General features: G+C 31.8%; 4 protein-coding genes across 4 annotated transcripts; all 4 read left to right on the forward strand.

Moving 5' to 3' along the window:
• The first annotated feature begins 199 nt into the window (after nt 1-199).
• LOC119607503 lies at nt 200-1754 on the forward strand. Its single transcript, XM_037961447.1, has 2 exons — nt 200-1290; nt 1359-1754. Exons 1-2 carry the CDS (start codon nt 252-254, stop codon nt 1550-1552), a joined length of 1233 nt encoding a protein of 410 aa, XP_037817375.1. The 5' UTR covers nt 200-251; the 3' UTR covers nt 1553-1754.
• A 4914-nt stretch (nt 1755-6668) lies between these two features.
• Nucleotides 6669-8535, forward strand: LOC119607493. The gene is made up of 4 exons (XM_037961434.1): nt 6669-6789; nt 6841-7058; nt 7130-7987; nt 8059-8535. Exons 2-4 carry the CDS (start codon nt 6860-6862, stop codon nt 8244-8246), a joined length of 1245 nt encoding a protein of 414 aa, XP_037817362.1. The 5' UTR covers nt 6669-6789; nt 6841-6859; the 3' UTR covers nt 8247-8535.
• Nucleotides 8536-10672: 2137 nt separating this feature from the next.
• LOC119607492 lies at nt 10673-12336 on the forward strand. The gene is made up of 3 exons (XM_037961433.1): nt 10673-11007; nt 11085-11942; nt 12020-12336. Exons 1-3 carry the CDS (start codon nt 10809-10811, stop codon nt 12205-12207), a joined length of 1245 nt encoding a protein of 414 aa, XP_037817361.1. The 5' UTR covers nt 10673-10808; the 3' UTR covers nt 12208-12336.
• Nucleotides 12337-12516: 180 nt separating this feature from the next.
• LOC119607494 lies at nt 12517-19175 on the forward strand. Its single transcript, XM_037961435.1, has 4 exons — nt 12517-14099; nt 14626-15483; nt 15552-15786; nt 19111-19175. Exons 1-3 carry the CDS (start codon nt 13901-13903, stop codon nt 15737-15739), a joined length of 1245 nt encoding a protein of 414 aa, XP_037817363.1. The 5' UTR covers nt 12517-13900; the 3' UTR covers nt 15740-15786; nt 19111-19175.
• The last annotated feature ends 2004 nt before the right edge of the window (nt 19176-21179 follow it).

Below are 21179 nucleotides of genomic sequence, written 5' to 3' on the forward strand. Positions count from 1 at the left end.
CAGTTAGAATCTTCAAAATCGTTAAGTGGGTTTTTATTTATACTGCATTTAGGGTAGCAAAGCACACTGGGTATAGCTAGTATTATTTATAAAACAAACAAATAGCACTCATATTGTTATTACCTAATTTAAAACGCAAAATTAATAGAATTCAAGAGCTTTATATTACTAGTATTAATAAAACAATTTATTTCATGTCAGTAGTAAATAGAATTTCAAATAGAACACATCAATAAAAATTATCACCTACTATGTCTACAAATACAGATAATATACCGAAATGGATTAAAACAAATCTCTTTGAAAATGCTTTGCACGAAACTTTGGGAGATTTTAAAAAAATACTCCATTTTAAGGCTTTCCTTGCTTTAGTGCCGGGAGAAAATTACGCTACAGTTATGATAAAAGTAGAAATAGATGTTTTACTTAATAATGGTGACACCCATAAAGAAAGCTTTATGCTAAAAGTGGCTCACGATAGTGAATTTTTTCAAAAAGAAATGACCAAATGGGATATGTTCAACACCGAAATGGGTATGTATCAAGAAGTTGTGCCAGAATTTGAGCAAATGTATGCCAATATTGGTTTGAAAGTGAAATTTGGCGCCAGAGCCTTTAAATTGCCCACTCAACAGGATTATATACTGCTGGAAGATCTAACAAAGAGAGGTTTTAAAAATGCCCCTAGACAAGAGGGTTTAGATATGGATCACTGTAAAGCAGTTTTAAAAAAGATGGCTCAGTGGCATGCAGCTTCAGCAGTAAGAATTAACAATAAAGGCGCCTACGAATACAAATATTCGAAGGGTATGTTTATAGAAAATGGCAAAGATGTGTTCAAAACTATGCTCGACAGTTCTTTAAAACATTTACTTAATGCCATAAAAAAGTCACCAAATCTTGTCATATACCTACAGCAATTGGAAGATTTAAAAGAAAATTTAACTGAATTATTTTACATGGAATGTGCCAGAGATGAACAAGAATTTAATGTTTTAAATCATGGTGATTGTTGGTCCAACAATATAATGTTTCAATATGACAACGAAGGAAAACTGCAAGAAACTTATTTCGTAGACTTACAAGTACCCAGTTATGGTTCTCCAGCACAAGATCTGCTTTATTTCATTATAACATCAGCTCAGTTGGTTATAAAAATTAATAAATTTGATTATATGATTAAATACTATTATGATCATTTAATAGATCATTTAAAACTTTTGAAATACGAAAAATCTTTACCAAAACTAAAGGATATATACATGAGTATTATAAAACATGGTAAATGGGGTATGTATAAGTAGTATTTCTGTTCTATTGGGTTCAAAATTAATCATTTATTTTCTATATGGTAATAGGTTTATTTTCTGCTATTGTTACCATGCCTGCCGTTTTATGTGATCCCTCCGATAAAGCTTCAGTTGATAATCTAGTTGGTGATAGTCAGGAAGCGGATAAATTTAAAGAATTTATGTATTCCAATGAACTTGTTGCTAAGCATTTGCAAGTGGTTTTACCTTGGTTTAACTGTAGAGGTGTTTTAGAACCTTAGATTTAAATGTAAATAAGAAAATTGTTTAGTTAAGAATTGTTATATTATTACAATTTGTATGAGACCAGACATATCCTGCATATGTATGTAAAGTAATAAAGTCTGTACATTATAAAGCTAAAGTCTATTAAGTAAGCTTCAAAAGATAGAAAAACATATTCTCAAATATTATAGGTAAAATGATCAAATATAAGAAAATCAATCAATTGTGTTTAATTCCATGATAATCTTTATATGGAGGCTGTGTGAAGCCGTGAAATGATTTGAAATCATGAAACGATTTGAGCTATTCTTTAAGAAGTTATCTTAATAATTGCATTATAATATCGATATTAAGATCATCGATCGACGTCAGATTAATTTTCAATACAGCGGTATTAGTGTGACTAGGTTCCATTATGAAACATGGTGTACACAATTTGATTAGTATTATAAAATTTATAATTTTTGCACGTTTTAGGTTCTACACAATTCAAGTAGTCGAATTTTAATATTATGCAATTTATATACATATATGTATATTTTAAAATACTATATGTATTTGGACATCTCTCTAATTCGATAAGTATTTAAATAAAATATGTATTTGTTTCCTCATTAAGCGCAATAGCTTAATCATTTTGTTTCTAACTATTGGAAGCTTTGGTTTTGTAGATGAGTAGTTTCATTCATAAAATAGCTAAATATGTAAATTTTTTTCAAATTCAGTTTTCAATTAAACTTTTAATATAAAAATCTAATTGAATAGAATATTATGGAAATTGTTATTATTTAATAAAGAAAACTCATTGTATTTAATACATAGATTGTTAATTTAATAATTGTGATCTTTTTATAGACACCGCCAATAAGATGAGGGAATATTGATTATAGTGAGAAGGGTATTTTGCGTTTTTGCTAATGTTTGTAATGTACGGAAATATCGATCGACTCAGAATTATTTTCTGATTCTAATATTGGTATTGAAGTAGAGATTCTCAGCTCCATTTTGATATTAGTTAATTAGTTTGTTAGTGGATTAGTAAGTTAGTTGATTGGTGAGTTGTTAGTTAGTTAGGTTAGTTAGTTAGTTATGATTAGTTAGTTAGTTAGTTAGTTAGTTAGTTAGTTAGTTAGTTAGTTAGTTAGTTAGTTAGTTAGTTCTATTCGTTCTCGTTTTTCGTTTTGTTCTTTCGTTCGTTCGTTCGTTGTCGTTCTTCGTTCGTTACTTTCTTTCGTTCGTTCGTTCGTTCGTTCGTTTCTCGTTCGTTTCGTTCGATTCGTCCGTTCGTTTCGTTTCGTTCTTTTTTCTTCTTCGTTAGTTCGTTGTATCGTTAGTTGTTCGTTCGTTCGTTCGTTCGTTCTTCGTTCTTCGTTCGTTCGTTCGTTCGTTCGTTCAGTTCGTTCGTTTTTCGTTCGTTCGTTTCGTTCGTTCCGTTCGTTCGTTCGTTCGTTTCGTTCGTTCGTTCGTTCGTTCGTTCGTTCGTTCGTTCGTTCGTTCGTTCGTTCGTTCGTTCGTTCGTTCGTTCGTTCGTTCGTTCGTTCGTTCGTTCGTTCGTTCGTTCGTTCGTTCGTTCGTTCGTTCGTTCGTTCGTTCGTTCGTTCGTTCGTTTCGTTCGTTCGTTCGTTCGTTCGTTCGTTCGTTCGTTCGTTCGTTCGTTCGTTCGTTCGTTTTCGTTCGTTTTCGTTCGTTCGTTCGTTCGTTCGTTTTCGTTCGTTCGTTCGTTCGTTCGTTCGTTCGTTCGTTCGTTCGTTCGTTCGTTCGTTCGTTCGTTCGTTCGTTCGTTCGTTCGTCGTTCGTTCGTTCGTTCGTTCGTTCGTTCGTTCGTTCGTTCGTTCGTTCGTTCGTTCGTTCGTTCGTTCGTTCGTTCGTTCGTTCGTTCGTTCGTTCGTTCGTTCGTTGTTCGTTCGTTCGTTCGTTCGTTCGTTCGTTCGTTCGTTCGTTCGTTCGTTCGTTCGTTCGTTCGTTCGTTCGTTTCGTTCGTTCGTTCGTTCGTTCGTTCGTTCGTTCGTTCGTTCGTTCGTTCGTTCGTTCGTTCGTTCGTTCGTTCGTTCGTTCGTTCGTTCGTTCGTTCGTTCGTTTCGTTCGTTCGTTCGTTCGTTCGTTCGTTCGTTCGTTCGTTCGTTGTTCGTTCGTTCGTTCGTTCGTTCGTTCGTTCGTTCGTTCGTTCGTTCGTTCGTTTCGTTTCGTTCGTTCGTTCGTTCGTTCGTTCGTTCGTTCGTTCGTTCGTTCGTTCGTTCTTCGTTCGTTCGTTCGTTCGTTCGTTCGTTCGTTCGTTCGTTCGTTCGTTCGTTTTGCCCGGCGGCTGTTCTCCTCCCCTCCGCCGCCCTCCCCTCGCCTCTCTCGGCCTGTTGTGCGCTCCTTCCCCCTGCCTCCGGTGGGCCTCGCCCCTCCCCTACCCCCCCTCCACTCCCCGGAGGCCTCGTTAGTTCGGTAGTTAGTTAGTTAGTTAGTTACTTACTTTGTTTGACAGGAGGATGTATACATACATCAAATCCGAAGAAATGCATGACCAGTGCCTCAGTTTGGAATCGAACCCACCACCACCGGTCTTCCAGACTAGAACACTAACCACTAACATACCGAAGGCCAAATCCATTGATATTAATATAAATATCAATATATCGTACGTTCTTTAAAGGGACCTTAAACTTTTAAACAAGTAACAGTTCTATATTCGCCTTAGCCGAATCTTATATACCCTTCACCATTGCATGTTTAAAAAAGTTTAATTTTATAAAATAAAATATTTCGCGATTTTATCATTACCTATTCAGAAAACAAATTCGGAGTGATTTATATATATAAAAAAATTATTTATCCAGAATTTTATTCCGATATCTTTATTTATCAATGAAATATACGATTTTCCTTAGTGGATCTTATATTACAGATATGACCAATTATGGACAGATCCGGAAAAAATTGGTAGAGTCATTTACATATATATATATATGTACATACATACATATGTATACACATATACATATAATGTTTACACAAAACGTGAGCGTATTTTAGGCAGACAGACGGACATTGCTATCAGGAATATACATATATTACTTTTTCGGGTCTCAGATGTATATTTCTTGGTGTTAGACACGGAATGGCGAACTTATATAACCTCTGTAGAGGTGGTGATATATCACCACTGGTGGTAGTGGAAGGTATAAAAAGACTTGATTTTTCACAAAATTGAAAAGAAAAATGGGGGAACAGTTTAATATTGAAATATCATCCTAACAAACCCCAACATATGTATATTTACTTCAATTTTCATCAGGTTTGCAAAATTTTTTTAAAAATGTGTAAAATTTACAAAATGTCAAAATCGTACACATGACTGACTTCACGACCATATACATAATTCATCAGTGGTTGATGGCACATTAATGGAACATACATATCTCATATTTTTCTCTCAGGAGATCTAAACAAAATCAGTAAATACCTTTGTATATAATCATACTCCTTTTAGGCGTCTTTATATGGGAAGGTCATTTTTTGGATTGTACTTATTTAATTACTTCGTTTTCTTTGAGTGATATTTTTTAAAAGTTGATAGATATTCTATCTCTATCTTGAACATATAGTTAGATTTTGATAAAGTATTTCATAATTTGTGTACATGGTAAAAGCTTATATCAAGCTTTTACCTTTAATGCTCATGTTTTTCATTAACTTTTTGACAAAAACAGAAAGAAGACTTTTTTGTTGATTTTATCTGCAATCATAAGCAATAACATAATATAACGTAAATCGAAAATTATACATTCGAGATGAAAAGAGAATTTCAAATTATATAAAATATTTATCTTTGCGAAAAAAAAAATTTAGCAGAAATCTGTATACATATTAAGTATACAATAATTGTAACTAAATTTGGCTCAAGTACCCAGAAATCATTTATTTAATTTTATTATACCCTACACCACTATAATGGGGTTATGCCTTTATGCTGATGTTTGTAACATCCAAAAATATTGGATGTTACAAAGTATACCAATCGGCTCAGAATCAGTTTCTGAGTCGAGTCCGTCCGTCTGTCTGTCTGTCTGTCTGTCTGTCTGTTTGTCCGTCCGTCTGTCTGTCTGTCTGTCTGTCTGTCTGTCTGTCCGTCTGTATGTCTGTCCATCTGTGCGCACTCTACAGGTCGCAATTTTCAAGATAATTGGATGAAATTTGGTACATACTCTTCTTTTGTACCCAACGAATAGGGCTTTTGAGCATATATATATATGTAAATATGTTAAATGTTCTTGTATCACTTCAAAAATCGGCAAACTTTGTAATATATAAGTCTTAATGATACTGCTGATTTTCGTAATGATAGGGCCTCATTTAACCCTATCCCCCATACAAAGTCCCCTTTAGTAAATGACTTGATGGTCAAAATTTACTTATAAACACTAATAACACGATGATATTCTGCATAAATAACTAATGTAGACATAAATTCCTTTACCAAAATTTATAGGGATAAGACCATATTTACCCACTGTCCCGATTTAACACCTCTTTTTGGAAATTGCTCTTTATCAACAAATTTTTAAAATATTTCCGAATTAAAGTAAAAATGAAATTAAATATTATTAACAAATAATCAACATTGTTAACATAAACACTGGTGTTGGTTATCATTTAGTCGACCATGCCCGACTGTAAATTCTTACTTGTTTTTTTATAAAGGTTTAAAAACTACAAAAAAAGGATTGGTCCATTCCAATCACAAGTCATAGTTTATTTAATCAATAAAGCATTAAATTGTAGATCGAACATACAACCGATATCTTTGGTTTTTAAAATCATAAACCACTTGACCGATATTAATGTAATTATATGTTTAACAAAATCATGTACTTGGTTAATAACTCCTGCTCTAAACGGGTTTCCAACATGACGTTTTTGCACAGCTATAGACCATTATATAGTTTTCATAGATTGCAATAAATAATTTAAATTTAATTTCAATAACATTTCATATGTAAGTGTAATAAAAAAAATTAAAACAAAAAATTTTGTTTAATCTAAATTTTACAAACTATTTATTTATAAACGTACATATGTATGCAAAATTTAAAAGCTTTTTTTTAAGTTTTTATATAAAAGCTTTCATCAACGAAACTAATTGTACATTCTAAGTTAAATAGCGCCCTGCTAACCTGCTAAAGAACAAAACATTCTATATAATAACAATAAAGAATAATTTTACTCAGTTGAAATTTTACGTTTAGTGGGAGAACATTCGCTTTAAATTGTTAGATCAAGCTTTTTAATTGTTTAAAGTAATAACTAATTAATTTTGCAGTTATATTGTTAGCATAAATATGGCTAATTATGAGGGATCGCCAGTAAATGGAAACGATATACCATTATGGATAAAGGTTTCCCTATTCGAACCAGTTTTTAAACAAATAGAACCTCAATTTCATCAAACGAAGAATTTTAAAGCTAAACGAGCTTTAAGTGCTGGTGAAAATTATGCCACTATTATGCTACGTGTAGAGGCTGAAATTGAATTAAAGGGTAAGCTTTTAAAAAGATATTTTAAAGAATTAACTTGAAAGTAAGTTCAATTGTTTATTATTCTTTTTTAGATGGCTCTTCAAAATCTATCACCCTAATGTTAAAGACAGCTAATAATAATGAAATGTTTCGTGAAATGATGAAAAATCATAATATATTTGATGTCGAAGCTACGATGTATCGTGATATAGTGCCAGAATTAGAACAAATGTATAAAGATGTTGGGGTGGAAGTGAGATTTGGTGCCAAATCCTATGAACTCTCCACCGATCAACCTTATATACTTTTAGAGGATTTGAAACCCAAAGGTTTTGAAAACGTTAATCGTTTGGAAGGTTTAGACATGGAACATACTCATTCAGTGCTTAACAAGCTGGCGCAATGGCATGCAGCTTCTGCAAATCGTGTCGCTTTAAAGGGTCCCTATGATAGAAGTATTTGTGAAGGATATGTCAAAGAAGAAACACGTGATATAACAGAAACTTTGTTTAGAAATTTGTTTAAAGTCCATTTAGATTGCGCAAAGTCCTATGACGGCCATGAATTATACTATGAACGTTTGCGGGAACAACTAGATGGCAGAACCGATGAACTCTATGATACCGCCAAGTTGGATTTGAATGAATTTAATGTTTTAAATCATGGTGATTGTTGGTCCAATAATGTTATGTTTAAGCATGATGCCTCTGGTAAAATTAAAGAAACCTTTTTGGTTGATTATCAAATACCTCGTTATGGAACTCCTGCTCAAGATTTATACTATTTTCTTCTATCGTCTACAAAATATGAATTGAAAATTAAACACTTTGATTATTTCATAAGGTATTATCACTCTGAGCTTTTGAAAAATCTTAAATTATTGAATTATTTCAAAAAGTTACCCACTTTATCTGATATTCACATTAGTTTACACAAACATCATCCATGGGGTAAGTTAATATCGGAACAAGTTACTGTATACTTGTTTAGTTTAAATAATAATTTTTAAATGTTCTTATAGCTTTATCAACTGTAGTGGGTGTTATGGCCGCAGTCCTTTTAGATCCCAATGACAATGCAAATTTTGACAATTTTCTTGGTGACGATGATGCTGGCATCAAATTTAAAATCCAAATGTTTTCAAATGCTCGTTATCGTAAACATAGTGAACTAATTTTACCTTGGCTATATAATCGTGGTGCTATATAGAATCATAAAATACTTTTGAATGTATTTACTTCTGTATATATGTATGTACTTATGTAATTACTATGTTATTGTATATGTGCTATTCGCGAATTAAAATACATTTGGAACCCTTAGTCTAGCATATAGTCTGATATTTGATACTTTAGTATCTTTAGAAAAATCGTTAAATCAAAATTTTATGCAAGCCTAAGTGATACAGACTCCCATAGAAAGTCCCCCTTTAGAAAATTAGCCTAAATATACAATCATCGCAATGAAATTAGAAATAAAATAGTTTTATATAAAAAAATTTTGGCTATATCTCTGCTAGTTTTAAATAAATTAATGGACTTTTATTTTTTAAATTAAAAAAATCGGTTTTAAGTAGGAAATCAACGTGATCGCAGATTATCTTTGTTTTGGCTCTATCTCTGCTAGTTTCCAAGATAAATAGACTTTTATGTTTTCACTCGAAAAATCGATTTTAAGTATTAAATCAAAGTGATCACAGATTATCTGCTAGTTTCCAAGATAGTCCATTTATCTATTGTTTTAGTCCATTTATCTTTTGTTTTCTCTCAAAAAATCGATTTTTGTTGGGAAATCAAAGTGATCACAGATTATCTTTATTTTGGCCCTATCTCTGCTAGTTTCCAAGATAAATAGACTTTTATGTTTTCACTCAAAAGATAGATTTTAAGTAGGAAATCAGAGTGATCACAAATTATCTTTATTTTAGATCTATCTCTGCTAGTTTCCAAGATAAATGGACATTTATGTTTTCACTCACAAAATCGATTTTAAGTACGAAATCAAAGTGATCACAAATTATCCTTATTTTGGCTTTTTCTCTGCTAGTTTCCAAGATAAATGAACTGTTATGTTTTCTCTCAAAAAATCGATTTTTGGTGGGAAATCAAAGTGATCACAGATTATATTTATTCTAGCTCTATCTCGGCTAGTTTCCAAGATAAATGGACTTTTATGTTTTCTCTCAAAAAGTCGATTTTAAGTAAGAAATCAAAGTGATCACACATTATCTTTATATTAGCTCTATCTCTGCTAGTTTCCAAGATAAATGGACTTTTATGTTTTTTCTCAAAAAGTCGATTGTTGTTAAAAAATCAAAGTGATCTCAGATTATCTTTATTTTGGCTCTATCTCTGCTAGTTTCCAAGATAAATGGACTTTTATGTTTTCATTAAAAAATAGATTTTAAGTAGGAAATCAAAGTGATCACAGAATATCCTTATTTTGGCTCTATCTCTGCTAGTTTCCAAGATAAATGGACTTTTATGTTTTCACTCAAAAAATAGATTTTAAATAGGAAATCAGAGTGATCACAAATTATCTTTATTTTGGCTGCATCTCTGATAGTTTCAAAGATAAATAGACTTTTCACTCGAAAAATCGATTTTAAGTAGAAAACCAAAGTGATCACAGATTATCTTTATTTTGGCTCTATCTCTGCTAGTTTCCAAGATAAATGGACTTTTATGTTTTCACTCTAAAAATCGATTTTAAGTAGGAAATCAAAGTGATCACATATTATCTTTATTTTGGCTCTATCTCTGCTAGTTTCCAAGATAAATGGACTTTTATGTTTTCACTCAAAAAATCGATTTCAAGTAGGAAATCAAAGTGATCACAGATTATCTTTATTTTGGCCCTATCTCTGCTATTTCCCAAGATAAATGGACTTTTATGTTTTCTCTCAAAAAATCGATTTTAAGTAGGAAATCAAAGTGATTACAGATTATCTTTATTTTGGCTCTATCTCTGCTAGTTTCCAAGATAAATGGACTTTTATATTTTCTCTCAAAAAATCGATTTTTGGTTGGAAATCAGAGTGATCACAGATTATCTTTATTTTGGCTCTATCTCTGCTTGTTTCCAAGATAAATGGACTTTTATGTTTTCTCTCAAAAAATCGATTTTAAGTAGGAAATCAAAGTGATCACAGATTATCTTTATTTTGGCTTTATCTCTGCTAGTTTCCAAGATAAATGGACTTTTATGTTTTCACTCAAAAAATCGATTTTAAATAGGAAATAAATGTTATTTTGACTTAAAAAAAGTATTTTGTAGGAAATCAAAGCGATCACAGATCTTTTAGTTTCTAATATAAATGGATTTTTTAGACTTGGTTCTATAAAAAGTCAATCAAAATGTTAAAATAAAAGGTTTGGAATATATCGTAGAAATGTAAGGGAACCTACGAAAAATAATAATGTGAACATATATTATTTAGTCTAATCTTTAGATTCGAATCGATTCTAAGTAAAGCATATTAACTATCTATTTATTTACATATGTAGGTATGTTTCTGTGGCTCCCCCCCAAAAAAAGCTTTTTATCAAATTGGTTCTCAGTTTTAAAAGCGCCCATAATTTATTGTAAAAAACAAAATAAAACCTATATAAGTATTCTAAACAGAGAATAATTTTAGTTAGTTAAATTTGTTCATCAAGTGTGAGAACATTAAATTCTATTTTGATTCTGTTAGATCAAGTTTTTCAGTTTTTACTGTGATTGTTTAAATTAATAATTAATTTTATTTGGAATTATATTATTAGCACAAATATGGTTAATGATCAGGGAAACACAGCTAATGGTAACGATATACCAACATGGATTAAGGTTTCCCTATTCGAAAAGGTTTTTAAAGAAATTGAACCTCAATTTCATCAAACAAAAGATTTTAAAGTTAAAAGAGCTTTGAGTGCTGGTGAAAATTATGCCACTATTATGCTGCGTATAGAGGCTGAAATTGAATTAAAGGGTAAGTAGTATTTAAATAAGAAGAAGAAAATTATCTTTGAATTTGATGATGATAATTTTTAATGGATTTCTTTTTAGATGGCTCTTCAAGAACTGTTACTCTAATGTTAAAGACAGCTCATGATAGTGAAATCTTTCGACAAATGATGAAAACTAATAATATTTTCGATGTCGAAGCTACGATGTATCGTGATATAGTGCCAGAATTAGAACAAATGTATAAAGATGTTGGTGTGGAAGTTAGATTTGGTGCCAAATCCTACTTACTCGCCACCGATCAACCTTATATACTATTAGAGGATTTGAAACCCAAAGGTTTTGAAAATGTCAATCGTTTGGAAGGTTTAGACATGGAACATACTCATTCAGTGCTTAAAAAGCTGGCGCAATGGCATGCAGCTTCTGCACATCGTGTCGCTTTAAAGGGTCCCTATGATAGAAGTATTTGTGAAGGATTTGTCAAAGAAGAAACTCGTGAAATGGCGAAAACAATGTTTGGAAGTATGTATAAGGTTCATTTGGATTGTGTTAAATCCTATGATGGCCATGAATTATACTATGAACGTATGTGTGAACAAGTAAATGGCAGAACCGATGAACTATATAATGCCGGCAAATTGGATTTGAATGAATTTAATGTTTTAAATCATGGTGATTGTTGGTCCAATAATGTTATGTTTAAGCATGATGCCTCGGGTCAAGTTAATGAAACCTTTTTGGTGGATTATCAAATACCACGTTATGGAACTCCTGCACAAGATTTATACTATTTTCTACTATCGTCTACAAAATATGAATTGAAAATTAAATACTTTGACTATTTCATTAAGTACTATCACAATGAACTATTGAAACATCTTAAGTTATTGAATTACTCCCAAAAGATACCCACTCTTAAAGATATTCATATTAGTTTACATAAACATCATCCATGGGGTAAGTTATGGCGACAAATATGTACATATATAGTTAGTATTGTTTTCATAATATTTTTATCTTACCTTTGCTTATAGCTTTATCTACTGTGATTGGTGTTATGGCCGCAGTACTTTTAGATCCCAATGAAAATGCAAATATTGATAATTTTATTGGTGAAGATGATGCTGGCATGAAATTAAAAATCCAAATGTATTCAAATGCTCGTTATCGTAAACATAGTGAACTGATTTTACCTTGGCTATACAATCGTGGAGCTATATAGTGGAATTATTAAATATTTATGAGTGTAATTACTTTCGCCTATGTATACAATGTAATTTATAGTATGTGATTGTACTCTAATGCCATTCAATTGTAATTACTTACCTAACAACAGACTTTTCAATGACTACTGCATATCGTCTGAATTACATAGAAGTAGTTTAATAAGGTCTTACTAATAATGTGTTATATAAATACTTTCTAATTCATTAGCCATCTTGCCAGAGAAGATACAGATGCTGTATACGTTTTTTCATGCGATTTACAATGACTACTTTTTCTAATTACTTGTAAGCGTTTGTTGTAAGTACTTGCCTCCAATGACATCACCGTGTTCAAATAATGACTTGAAATGCTATTGTGTAAGTAAATTTTAGCATTTTAACCACATACATGGTAATGAAAGTTTCACTGGGTATAATTCCAGAGATACCCAATTATAAAAAAAAAAATTCTAAACCACTGTGTATTATAATAAAAATGTTTGCTGGGTAAACCAAAATTATTTTAATTGGTTATTTTTTAAAATATTTAGTGTCTGGATAAATTAATACGATTCATAAGTGCTGTGATATGAATTTTTGCCTAAATACGATAACGTTTAACCCTCCTATCCACGCGCACATTCTAAGAGAAATTATATAAGATTCGTCATTTGTTCAAAATAGAAAGTAGCTTATCTTCATAATTGATTTAATTGGAAAATTGTAATGTTCAGACAGAGATATTTTTTGTGTTAAAAATATTAACCTACGTTACAAAGAAGATTCAGTCCCATTGTGTTCTTTAAAAAATCGAAAGATTTCGGTTGGCGTTTATCGTACATACATACATATGTAACAGACACAGTTGTACATTTTAATCTAAAGCCCTCATACTATCTATTTACTTATGCTTTTAAATTAAAACAACTAAGAGTGTATTGTTGAGCATTGCCGACCATATTATACGCTACAACAGTGAGTATGCTAAAAATGTGTACTATTTTTAATATGAGTATTTCACCTTAGTTCAGAAATATTTAAAAAATTTGTGACCAAAAACGAGAGATTATTTGGGGGCAAGGGTAAATAGTGGCATATCATTATACATTTTGATTGAGTGATTTACTTTTACATGAAAGTTATTTATGCAGAATTTCATCGTGATACTATTGTTTATAAGTGATTTATTGACCTTCTAGTCATTTTCTGAAGTGGACTTTGTATGGGGTCTAGGGTTAAATGAGGACCGATCATAACGAAGATTGGCAGTATCATTTACACGTACTTATATAAAACATAATTATTAGCTCAAAAGTCCTATTCTGGGGGTACGTTTGTAGAAGGGCTAGGTGAACAAATGGAGGGTCAGACCAGATTCTGAGTCGATTGGTATACTTTAAAATGGGTGTAGGACTAACAAACATCAGCATAAACTATCTTCCCACTATAGTGGTGTAGGGTATAAAAAGCTTTTTTTCAATACGTTTGTAAACGTTTTCGACAACGGAACAAATCACACAATTCGCAGTTTTAAAAGCAAAACAAAACGAATATTCTAAATAGAGAGTAATTTTACTCAGTTGTATACCTGAGTCAAGTGTGTGAACATTAAGTTTTATTTTGCTTCAAATTATTCGAACAATTCATAAATTTTTTATATATATTTAAAATCTAGATTTATTCTTTTGTAATTGTTTTGTTACTACAATTATGGTCAATAATCCGAAATCGCCAGCAAATGTTGTTGGCATACCATCATGGATTGAGGCTTCATTATTTGAAACAGTTTTCAAAGAAATAGAACCTCAATTTAATCAAACAAAGGATTTTAAGGTTAAACGTGCATTGAGTGCTGGTGAAAATTTTGCCACTATTATGCTGCGATTGGAAGCTGATATTGAACTAAAGGGTATGTTTTTGAACTAGGTCACAGTGAGAAATTTGAACTTTTAGAACGATTCTTGACTGGATAATTTTGGCTTATTCAGTTGGTAACGGTCCATTATTTTGCTTATCCCCCACCGATGCAACCCGAACTCGCAAATTTGATTTTGAGACTCAAATATACAAGTATATCCACAAACTCGGGTTTTTTATAAGCCTAAATGATACTGCAAATATTCGTAATGATCGGACTTCATTTGGCTCTAGGCTTCCAAACAAGTCTCCCACGAAAAAAGGTTTGAATGAAATGCAGCGTAATTAAATAACACAAAAAAATCAACTTTACTACCATCGGTCCATAATTGACCCTAGCCCCCATATATAACATCTTTTACAAAATCAGTGTTTAATAAATAAATAGCTTAAACATATCAAAATTAGGTCATAATAACCCACAACTGGTGTAGGGTATTATATGGTCGGTTTTAAAAACTTTGAGATTATCTTGACTTTATAGATTTCTCACCGTATTTTTATTGCTTTTCTTTCAGATGGCTCTTCAAAGACCATTACTCTAATGTTAAAGACGGCTCATAACAATGAAATGTTTCTTGAAATGATGAAAAGTCATAATATCTTTGATGCTGAAGCTACAATGTACCGTGAGATAGTACCAGAACTAGAACAAATGTATAAAGATATTGGAGTGGAGGTGAGATTTGGTGCCAAATCCTACGAACTCTCCATCGATCAACCTTACATACTCTTAGAGGATTTGAAACCCAAAGGTTTTATAAATATCAATCGTCTGGAAGGTTTAGACATGGAACATACACATTCTGTACTTAAAAAGCTGGCACAATGGCATGCAGCTTCAGCGGTACGAGTCGCTCGCAAGGGCGCTTATAATAAAATTATCAGTGAAGCTTTCTTTAAGGAAGAAACTCGTGAAATGATGAAAACCATATTTGGAAGTATGCATAGAGTACATTTGGATTGTATTAAGTCCTTTGACGGACACGAATTATACTACGAACGTATGTGTGAACAAATAAATTGCAGAACAGATGAAATGTATGATGGCGCCAAAGTGGATTTAAGTGAATTTAATGTTTTAAATCATGGTGATTGTTGGTCCAACAATGTCATGTTTAGGCACGATGCCTTTGGTAATATAAAAGAAACCTATTTAGTTGACTTACAAGTACCACGTTATGGATCTCCAGCTCAGGATTTGTACTATTTCCTATTATCGTCTACAAAATATGAATTGAAAATTAAACATTTTGATTATTTTATCAAGTACTATCACAGTGAGCTGTTAAAACATCTTAAATTATTGAATTATTCCAAAAAGATGCCCAGTTTAAAAGATATACATATTAGTTTACATAAACATAATTCATGGGGTAAATGATTATTATAAGCTATTGTTAATATAGTATGATCATGTATAATTTTAAAAAAATTCTTTTAGCTTTATCTACAGTAATTGGTGTTATGGCTGCAGTGCTTTTGGAACCCAATGATAATGCAAATATTGACAACTTTATTGGTGAGGATGATGCTGGCATACAATTAAAAATCCAAATGTATTCAAATGCTCGTTATCGTAAACATAGTGAATTGATTTTACCTTGGCTGTACAATCGTGGAGCTATATAGAAATACTTACTAAATATTAATGACTGTACTTACTTCTTTATATACATACTAGCTATACCCAGTGTGCTTAGCTACCCTCATCGTAATGGAATAAAATAAATATTATTGTAAATGTATATATATCTGCAATATCAAAAAGTACCCTATTTAAATTTATGTTTATATATTCAATATTTTAGAAAACTCAAAAAGTACCAATGAAGTACGAAAAAGTAACAAAAGACCTCTTTTATTTAATTTCATGTTCCTAAGTTCAATATTAGTTGTGTTTTGTTGCTAACGTTCAAAGGCAATTTCATATAAATTTAAAATTTATAAACGTTAGGAGTTAACGTGTAAAATTATACAAGTTAATTTTAACGTCGATAAAAGTGCTACCAATTCAAAAATAAAAATACAAATATTAATGTGTTTATGTCAAACAATAAAAAAATATTTTAAAATAAAATTTAAATCAAAAAAAAAAAAAAATATATCAAATAAAAAAACCTTTTTTAAGAAAATGTAAATAATTTCAAGATTTAGCAGATTTCTTCTGTGGAGTGATGCCAAGTCAGGTAATGTTCGTTTTGTTGCTAACTTTAAGCGTTAACACTCATTGATAGCAACAAAACACAACTATTATAGAAAATTAAAAAAGTACCAGTTGAAGAACGAAAAATTACCAAAGGGTCCCCTTTTATAGATTCTCATTAACTCCGGGCTCTACATGGTTAATTTCATGTTATAAAAAACACAAAAAGTACCTTTTGAAGAACGAAAAATTACCACAAAGTCCTCTTTTATATGTTCTCACTTACTCCGGGCTCTACATACTTAATTTCATGTTTCTAGGTTCAATGTTATAGAAAATTCAAAAAGTACCTTTTGAAGAACGAAAAAGTGCCGAAAAGTCCCCTTTTATAGGTTATCACTTAATCTTGGCTGTACTTGCTTAATTTCATGTTTCTAGGTTCAATATTATAGAAAATTCAAAAAGTACCTTTTGAAGAACGAAAAAGTACCAAAAAGTCCCCTCTTATAGATTCTCATTTAGTCCAGGCTCTATATGCTTAATTTCATGCTTCTAGGATCAATATTATAGAAAATTCAAAAAGTACCTTTTGAAGAACGAAAAAGTACCAAAAAGTCCCCTTTTATAGATTCTCTTTTACTCCAGGCTCTACATGCTTAATTTCATGCTTTTAGGATCAATATTATAGAAAATTCAAAAAGTACTTTTTGAAGAACGAAAAAGTACCAAAAAGTCCCCTTTTATAGGTCCTCACTTAATTCGGGATCTACATGTTTAATTTCATGTTTCTATAATCAATATTATAGAAAATTCAAAAAGTACCTTTTGAAGAACAAAAAAGTACCAAAAAATCCCCTTTTATAGTTTCTCACTTAATCCAGGCTCTTTCATGTTTCTATTTTCAATATTATAGAAAATTCATAAAGTACCTTTTGAAGAACGAAAAAGTACCAAAAAGTCCCCTTTTATAGATTCTCATTTACTACGGGCTCTTAATGCTTATTTTCATGTTTCGAGGTTCAATTTAATAGAAAACTCAAAAAGTACCAGTCGAAAGACGAAAAAGTACCAAAAAGTCCCCTTTTATAGATTCTCATTTACTCCAGGCTCTACATGCTTAATTTCATGCTTCTAGGATCAATATTATAGAAAATTCAAAAAGTACCAGTCGAAAGACGAAAAAGTACCAAAAAGTCCCCTTTTATAGATTCTCATTTACTCCAGGCTCTACATGCTTAATTTCATGTTTCTAGGTTAAATTTTATAGAAAACTCAAAAAGTACCAGTCGAAAGACGAAAAAGTACCAAATAGTCCCCTTTTATAGATTCTCATTTAATAAGGGCTCTACATGCTTAATTTTATGTTTCTAGGTTAAATATTATAGAAAACTCAAAAAGTACCAGTCGAAGGACGAAAAAGTACCAAAAAGTCCCCTTTTATAGATTCTCATTAACTAAGGCCTCCGCATGCTTAATTTCATGTTTCTAGGTTAAATTTTATAGAAAACTCAAAAAGTACCAGTCGAAGGACGAAAAAGTACCAAAAAGACCCCTTTTATAGATTCTCATTAACTAAGGCCTCGGCATGCTTAATTTCATGCTTCTAGGTTAAATTTTATAGAAAACTCAAAAAGTACCAGTCGAAGGACAAAAAGTACCAAAAAGTCCCCTTTTATAGATTCTCATTTACTCCGGTCTCTACATGCTTAATTTCATGTTTCTAGGTTAAATTTTATAGAAAACTCAAAAAGTACCAGTCGAAGGACAAAAAATTACCAAAAAGTCCCCTTTTATAGATTCTCATTTACTCCGGTCTCTACATGTTTAATTTCATGTTCCTAGGTTCAATATTATAGAAAATTCAAAAAGTACCTTTTGAAGAACGAAAAAGTACCAAAAAGTCCCATTTTATAGATTCTCATTTACTCCGAGCTCTACATGCTTAATTTCATGTTTCTAGATTTAATTTTAAAGAAAACTCAAAAAAGTACCTGTGTAGAACGAAAAAGTAGCGAAAAGTCCCTTTATTATTAATTTCATGTTTCTATTTCAATATCATAGAAAACTCAAAAAGGACCAGTTGGAGAATGAAAAGTACCAAAAAATATCACTTGGTACCGGGGTTCCAAATAACACCCCATTAGGATATTTAGTGTTTCTAAATTTAAAAATTTTATCTAAATTGGATCATTGTGGTTGAATAAAATCAAATTTCCCGTTTTTACCCCTTTTGGTACTTTTTTCCTCCCCATTAACGAAATAAAAATTCTATTCCAAAAAGTTGCAACATCGTAGTGGGAGCCCGTTATTATGAATTCATATGTATAAGTTAATAAACCAAAAACAATGTTTTATGAAAAAAGTACCAAAAATAGGTGCAATTTTAACCCCTTAAACGTCCGAATATCCAAAAAGTACTAAATTCATATTTTTATTTTTTCGTTAAGTTATGAAGGAGTCAAAAATATTTTTTGAATGTGCACTGGTTTAAAAGATACATGGGGTGCGAAAAAAGTACCAAAATACAGTTTTTACCCGTTTATTCCCTAAAGGGGCCGAATTTTAAAAAAGTACCAGACACCTGTCCGTTTATTTTTTAAATGAACGGCGATAAGCTTTAAACTTTTTTTGTATCTTTTCTAGTTTAGGAGATATAAGGTTACCGAATTTACCCTTTTTTACCCCCTAAACATTCGAATTTCCAAAAATCCCGTCTTAGTAGATCTATTTGGCGGGAGACCAACCTCCTGTCCAAATTTCAGCTCTTTAGCTTCAACCGTTTAGGCTGTGCGATGATGAATCAGTCAGTGAATCAGTCAGTCAGTCAGTCAGTAACGTTAGAATTTTATATATATAGATGTATGTATATTATAGTGTGTTATTGTATATAAATATGTAGATAAATTCTATTTGCTAAGTAAATGAATGATTGATGTGTTTTTCATATATGAGGTATTCCATTTTAAATTTAAAAGATTTTTCCCATAGTCAGCAATTTGGAGAAAATTTTGTAAACATGTAAAAAGCAAAGTCCACGAGATTGCGAACTGACATTACTTGTTTATAATATTTTGATATGGTTAAAGGGGCAAACAAGAGCTTCGCTCCCTATAAAGCTGCAGGGCCGGATGGCATTTTCCCGGCACTCTTACAGAAGGTAGCGGGACTGGTTTCCGTACATCTGTATCAGATATTCACTGCATGCTTGAAATTCACATATACCCCCATTAAATGGCAGGATGCAAGGGTAATATTTATACCTAAACCAGGGAAACCTAGCTATTCGACACCTTAGTCTTATCGACCGATAAGTCTTACGTCCTTCCTACTTAAAACCTTGGAAGGGATAGTTGATAGTATGGTGAAAAGCAGTATACCCGACAAAGACCTAAAATATAAGCAGCATGCTTATGTAAAGGGACGATCGGCGGAAAACGCTTTAAAAGAAGTTGTCCACTACATAGGTGCATCCTTTGATAGCAAACTGTATACACTGGCGGTATGCATTGACATCGAAGGCGCCTTCAATAACGTGCACACTGATACTCTTATCCAATCCCTAGACCAGTTTTGTGTTGACCGGGTGCTCCGTAACTGGATCAACCACATGCTAAAGAACAGATGGATAAGCTGCGAGATGTACGATATAACTATCAGGAAAATGGTATTTCGCGGTATACCACAGGGTGGCATTTTGTCACCTTTACTGTGGGTTACGACTATTAATAGCCTCCTAGATATTTATGAAAACTATAGGCATGAAATGTGGTCTTAGTCCTACTATGACAAATTGGCTTTATAAAAGTGTAATTAGGCCAATTCTAGCTTATGCTTCAATAATCTGGTGGACTGCTTTAGACAAAAAGTGCAATATCAAACTACTACAGGGAGTTCAGCGTACATGTTGCTTGGGTATAAGTGGTGCCATGTGTACTACTTCAACCAAGGTTCTGGAAACGTTGCTAGATATTCCATCTATTAAGGAAATAACATTCCTGACTAACACTGATTGGAAGATTCTTAGGAATTACGTTCAGGAAACTGAGTTTCTGAACACTGAAAAATAATTCTTTCATTTTTTTTTTCATGATAAGGAGCGCACAACAGGCCCGATAGTGGCCTAGGTGTATTTCTTCGGATTTGATGTAGTAGTAAAATGGAATTCCTTATATGTACATATAAAAATCTAAAAATGTCACCACTATAGTGGAGAGGGTATTAAATATTTACTCTGATGTTTTTAAGTCCTAAAATGATATACATTTTTGGAAGCCCCTATCCTCCCCCATCCTTGAACAACGACATTAGTTTATATCGAAAATTTTCAGTTTTGTATTGAAAAATTTAAAATTTTGTTTGAAGTAAATATCGAAAACTTCAAGGCATTTGCCGCGGAAACTTTTTTAACGCTCGGAAAAATCCACATTCTATGTGGAATGGATAGAGCCGATTTGAAATTTCCAAAAATTTTATAAAAGTTATAACCCTAATGTTTATGTCATAAAGATATTCAAATCCGTCTAGCCCTATCGAAATGTCTATGTGTGACCAGTAAACGATATCAGTCTGTATGTTTATATATGTAAACTCTGCAATCAAAGTCCCACGAATCATATATTAGAAAAGATTGAACTATTAGACAATTTCCTCTTATAAGATTTTTTTGATATATGGAGGATTTCTTGTAAACTTTTGAAACCGATGTGTTCCGATCGGTTTTCGGTCTCGAACAAGAGAGATCTTACAAGAAAAGGGCACAAATTGGATAAAACTCCAAAAAAAAATTATTTTGCAAAAAAAAAAATTGATTTTAGTTTCTTAAAATATTTCTGTAATATTGAAGAAATAGCTATCTAAACTATTTGGAACAAATTTTTCTATGAAAAATAGGTAATATGTTACATAAGTGAGAAGAAACACATGATT

Source organism: Lucilia sericata, unplaced genomic scaffold, assembly GCF_015586225.1.
Source record: "Lucilia sericata isolate MDLA Ls3-8-SP2 unplaced genomic scaffold, ASM1558622v1 Contig000698F_arrow, whole genome shotgun sequence".
NCBI classification, from domain to species: domain Eukaryota; kingdom Metazoa; phylum Arthropoda; class Insecta; order Diptera; family Calliphoridae; genus Lucilia; species Lucilia sericata.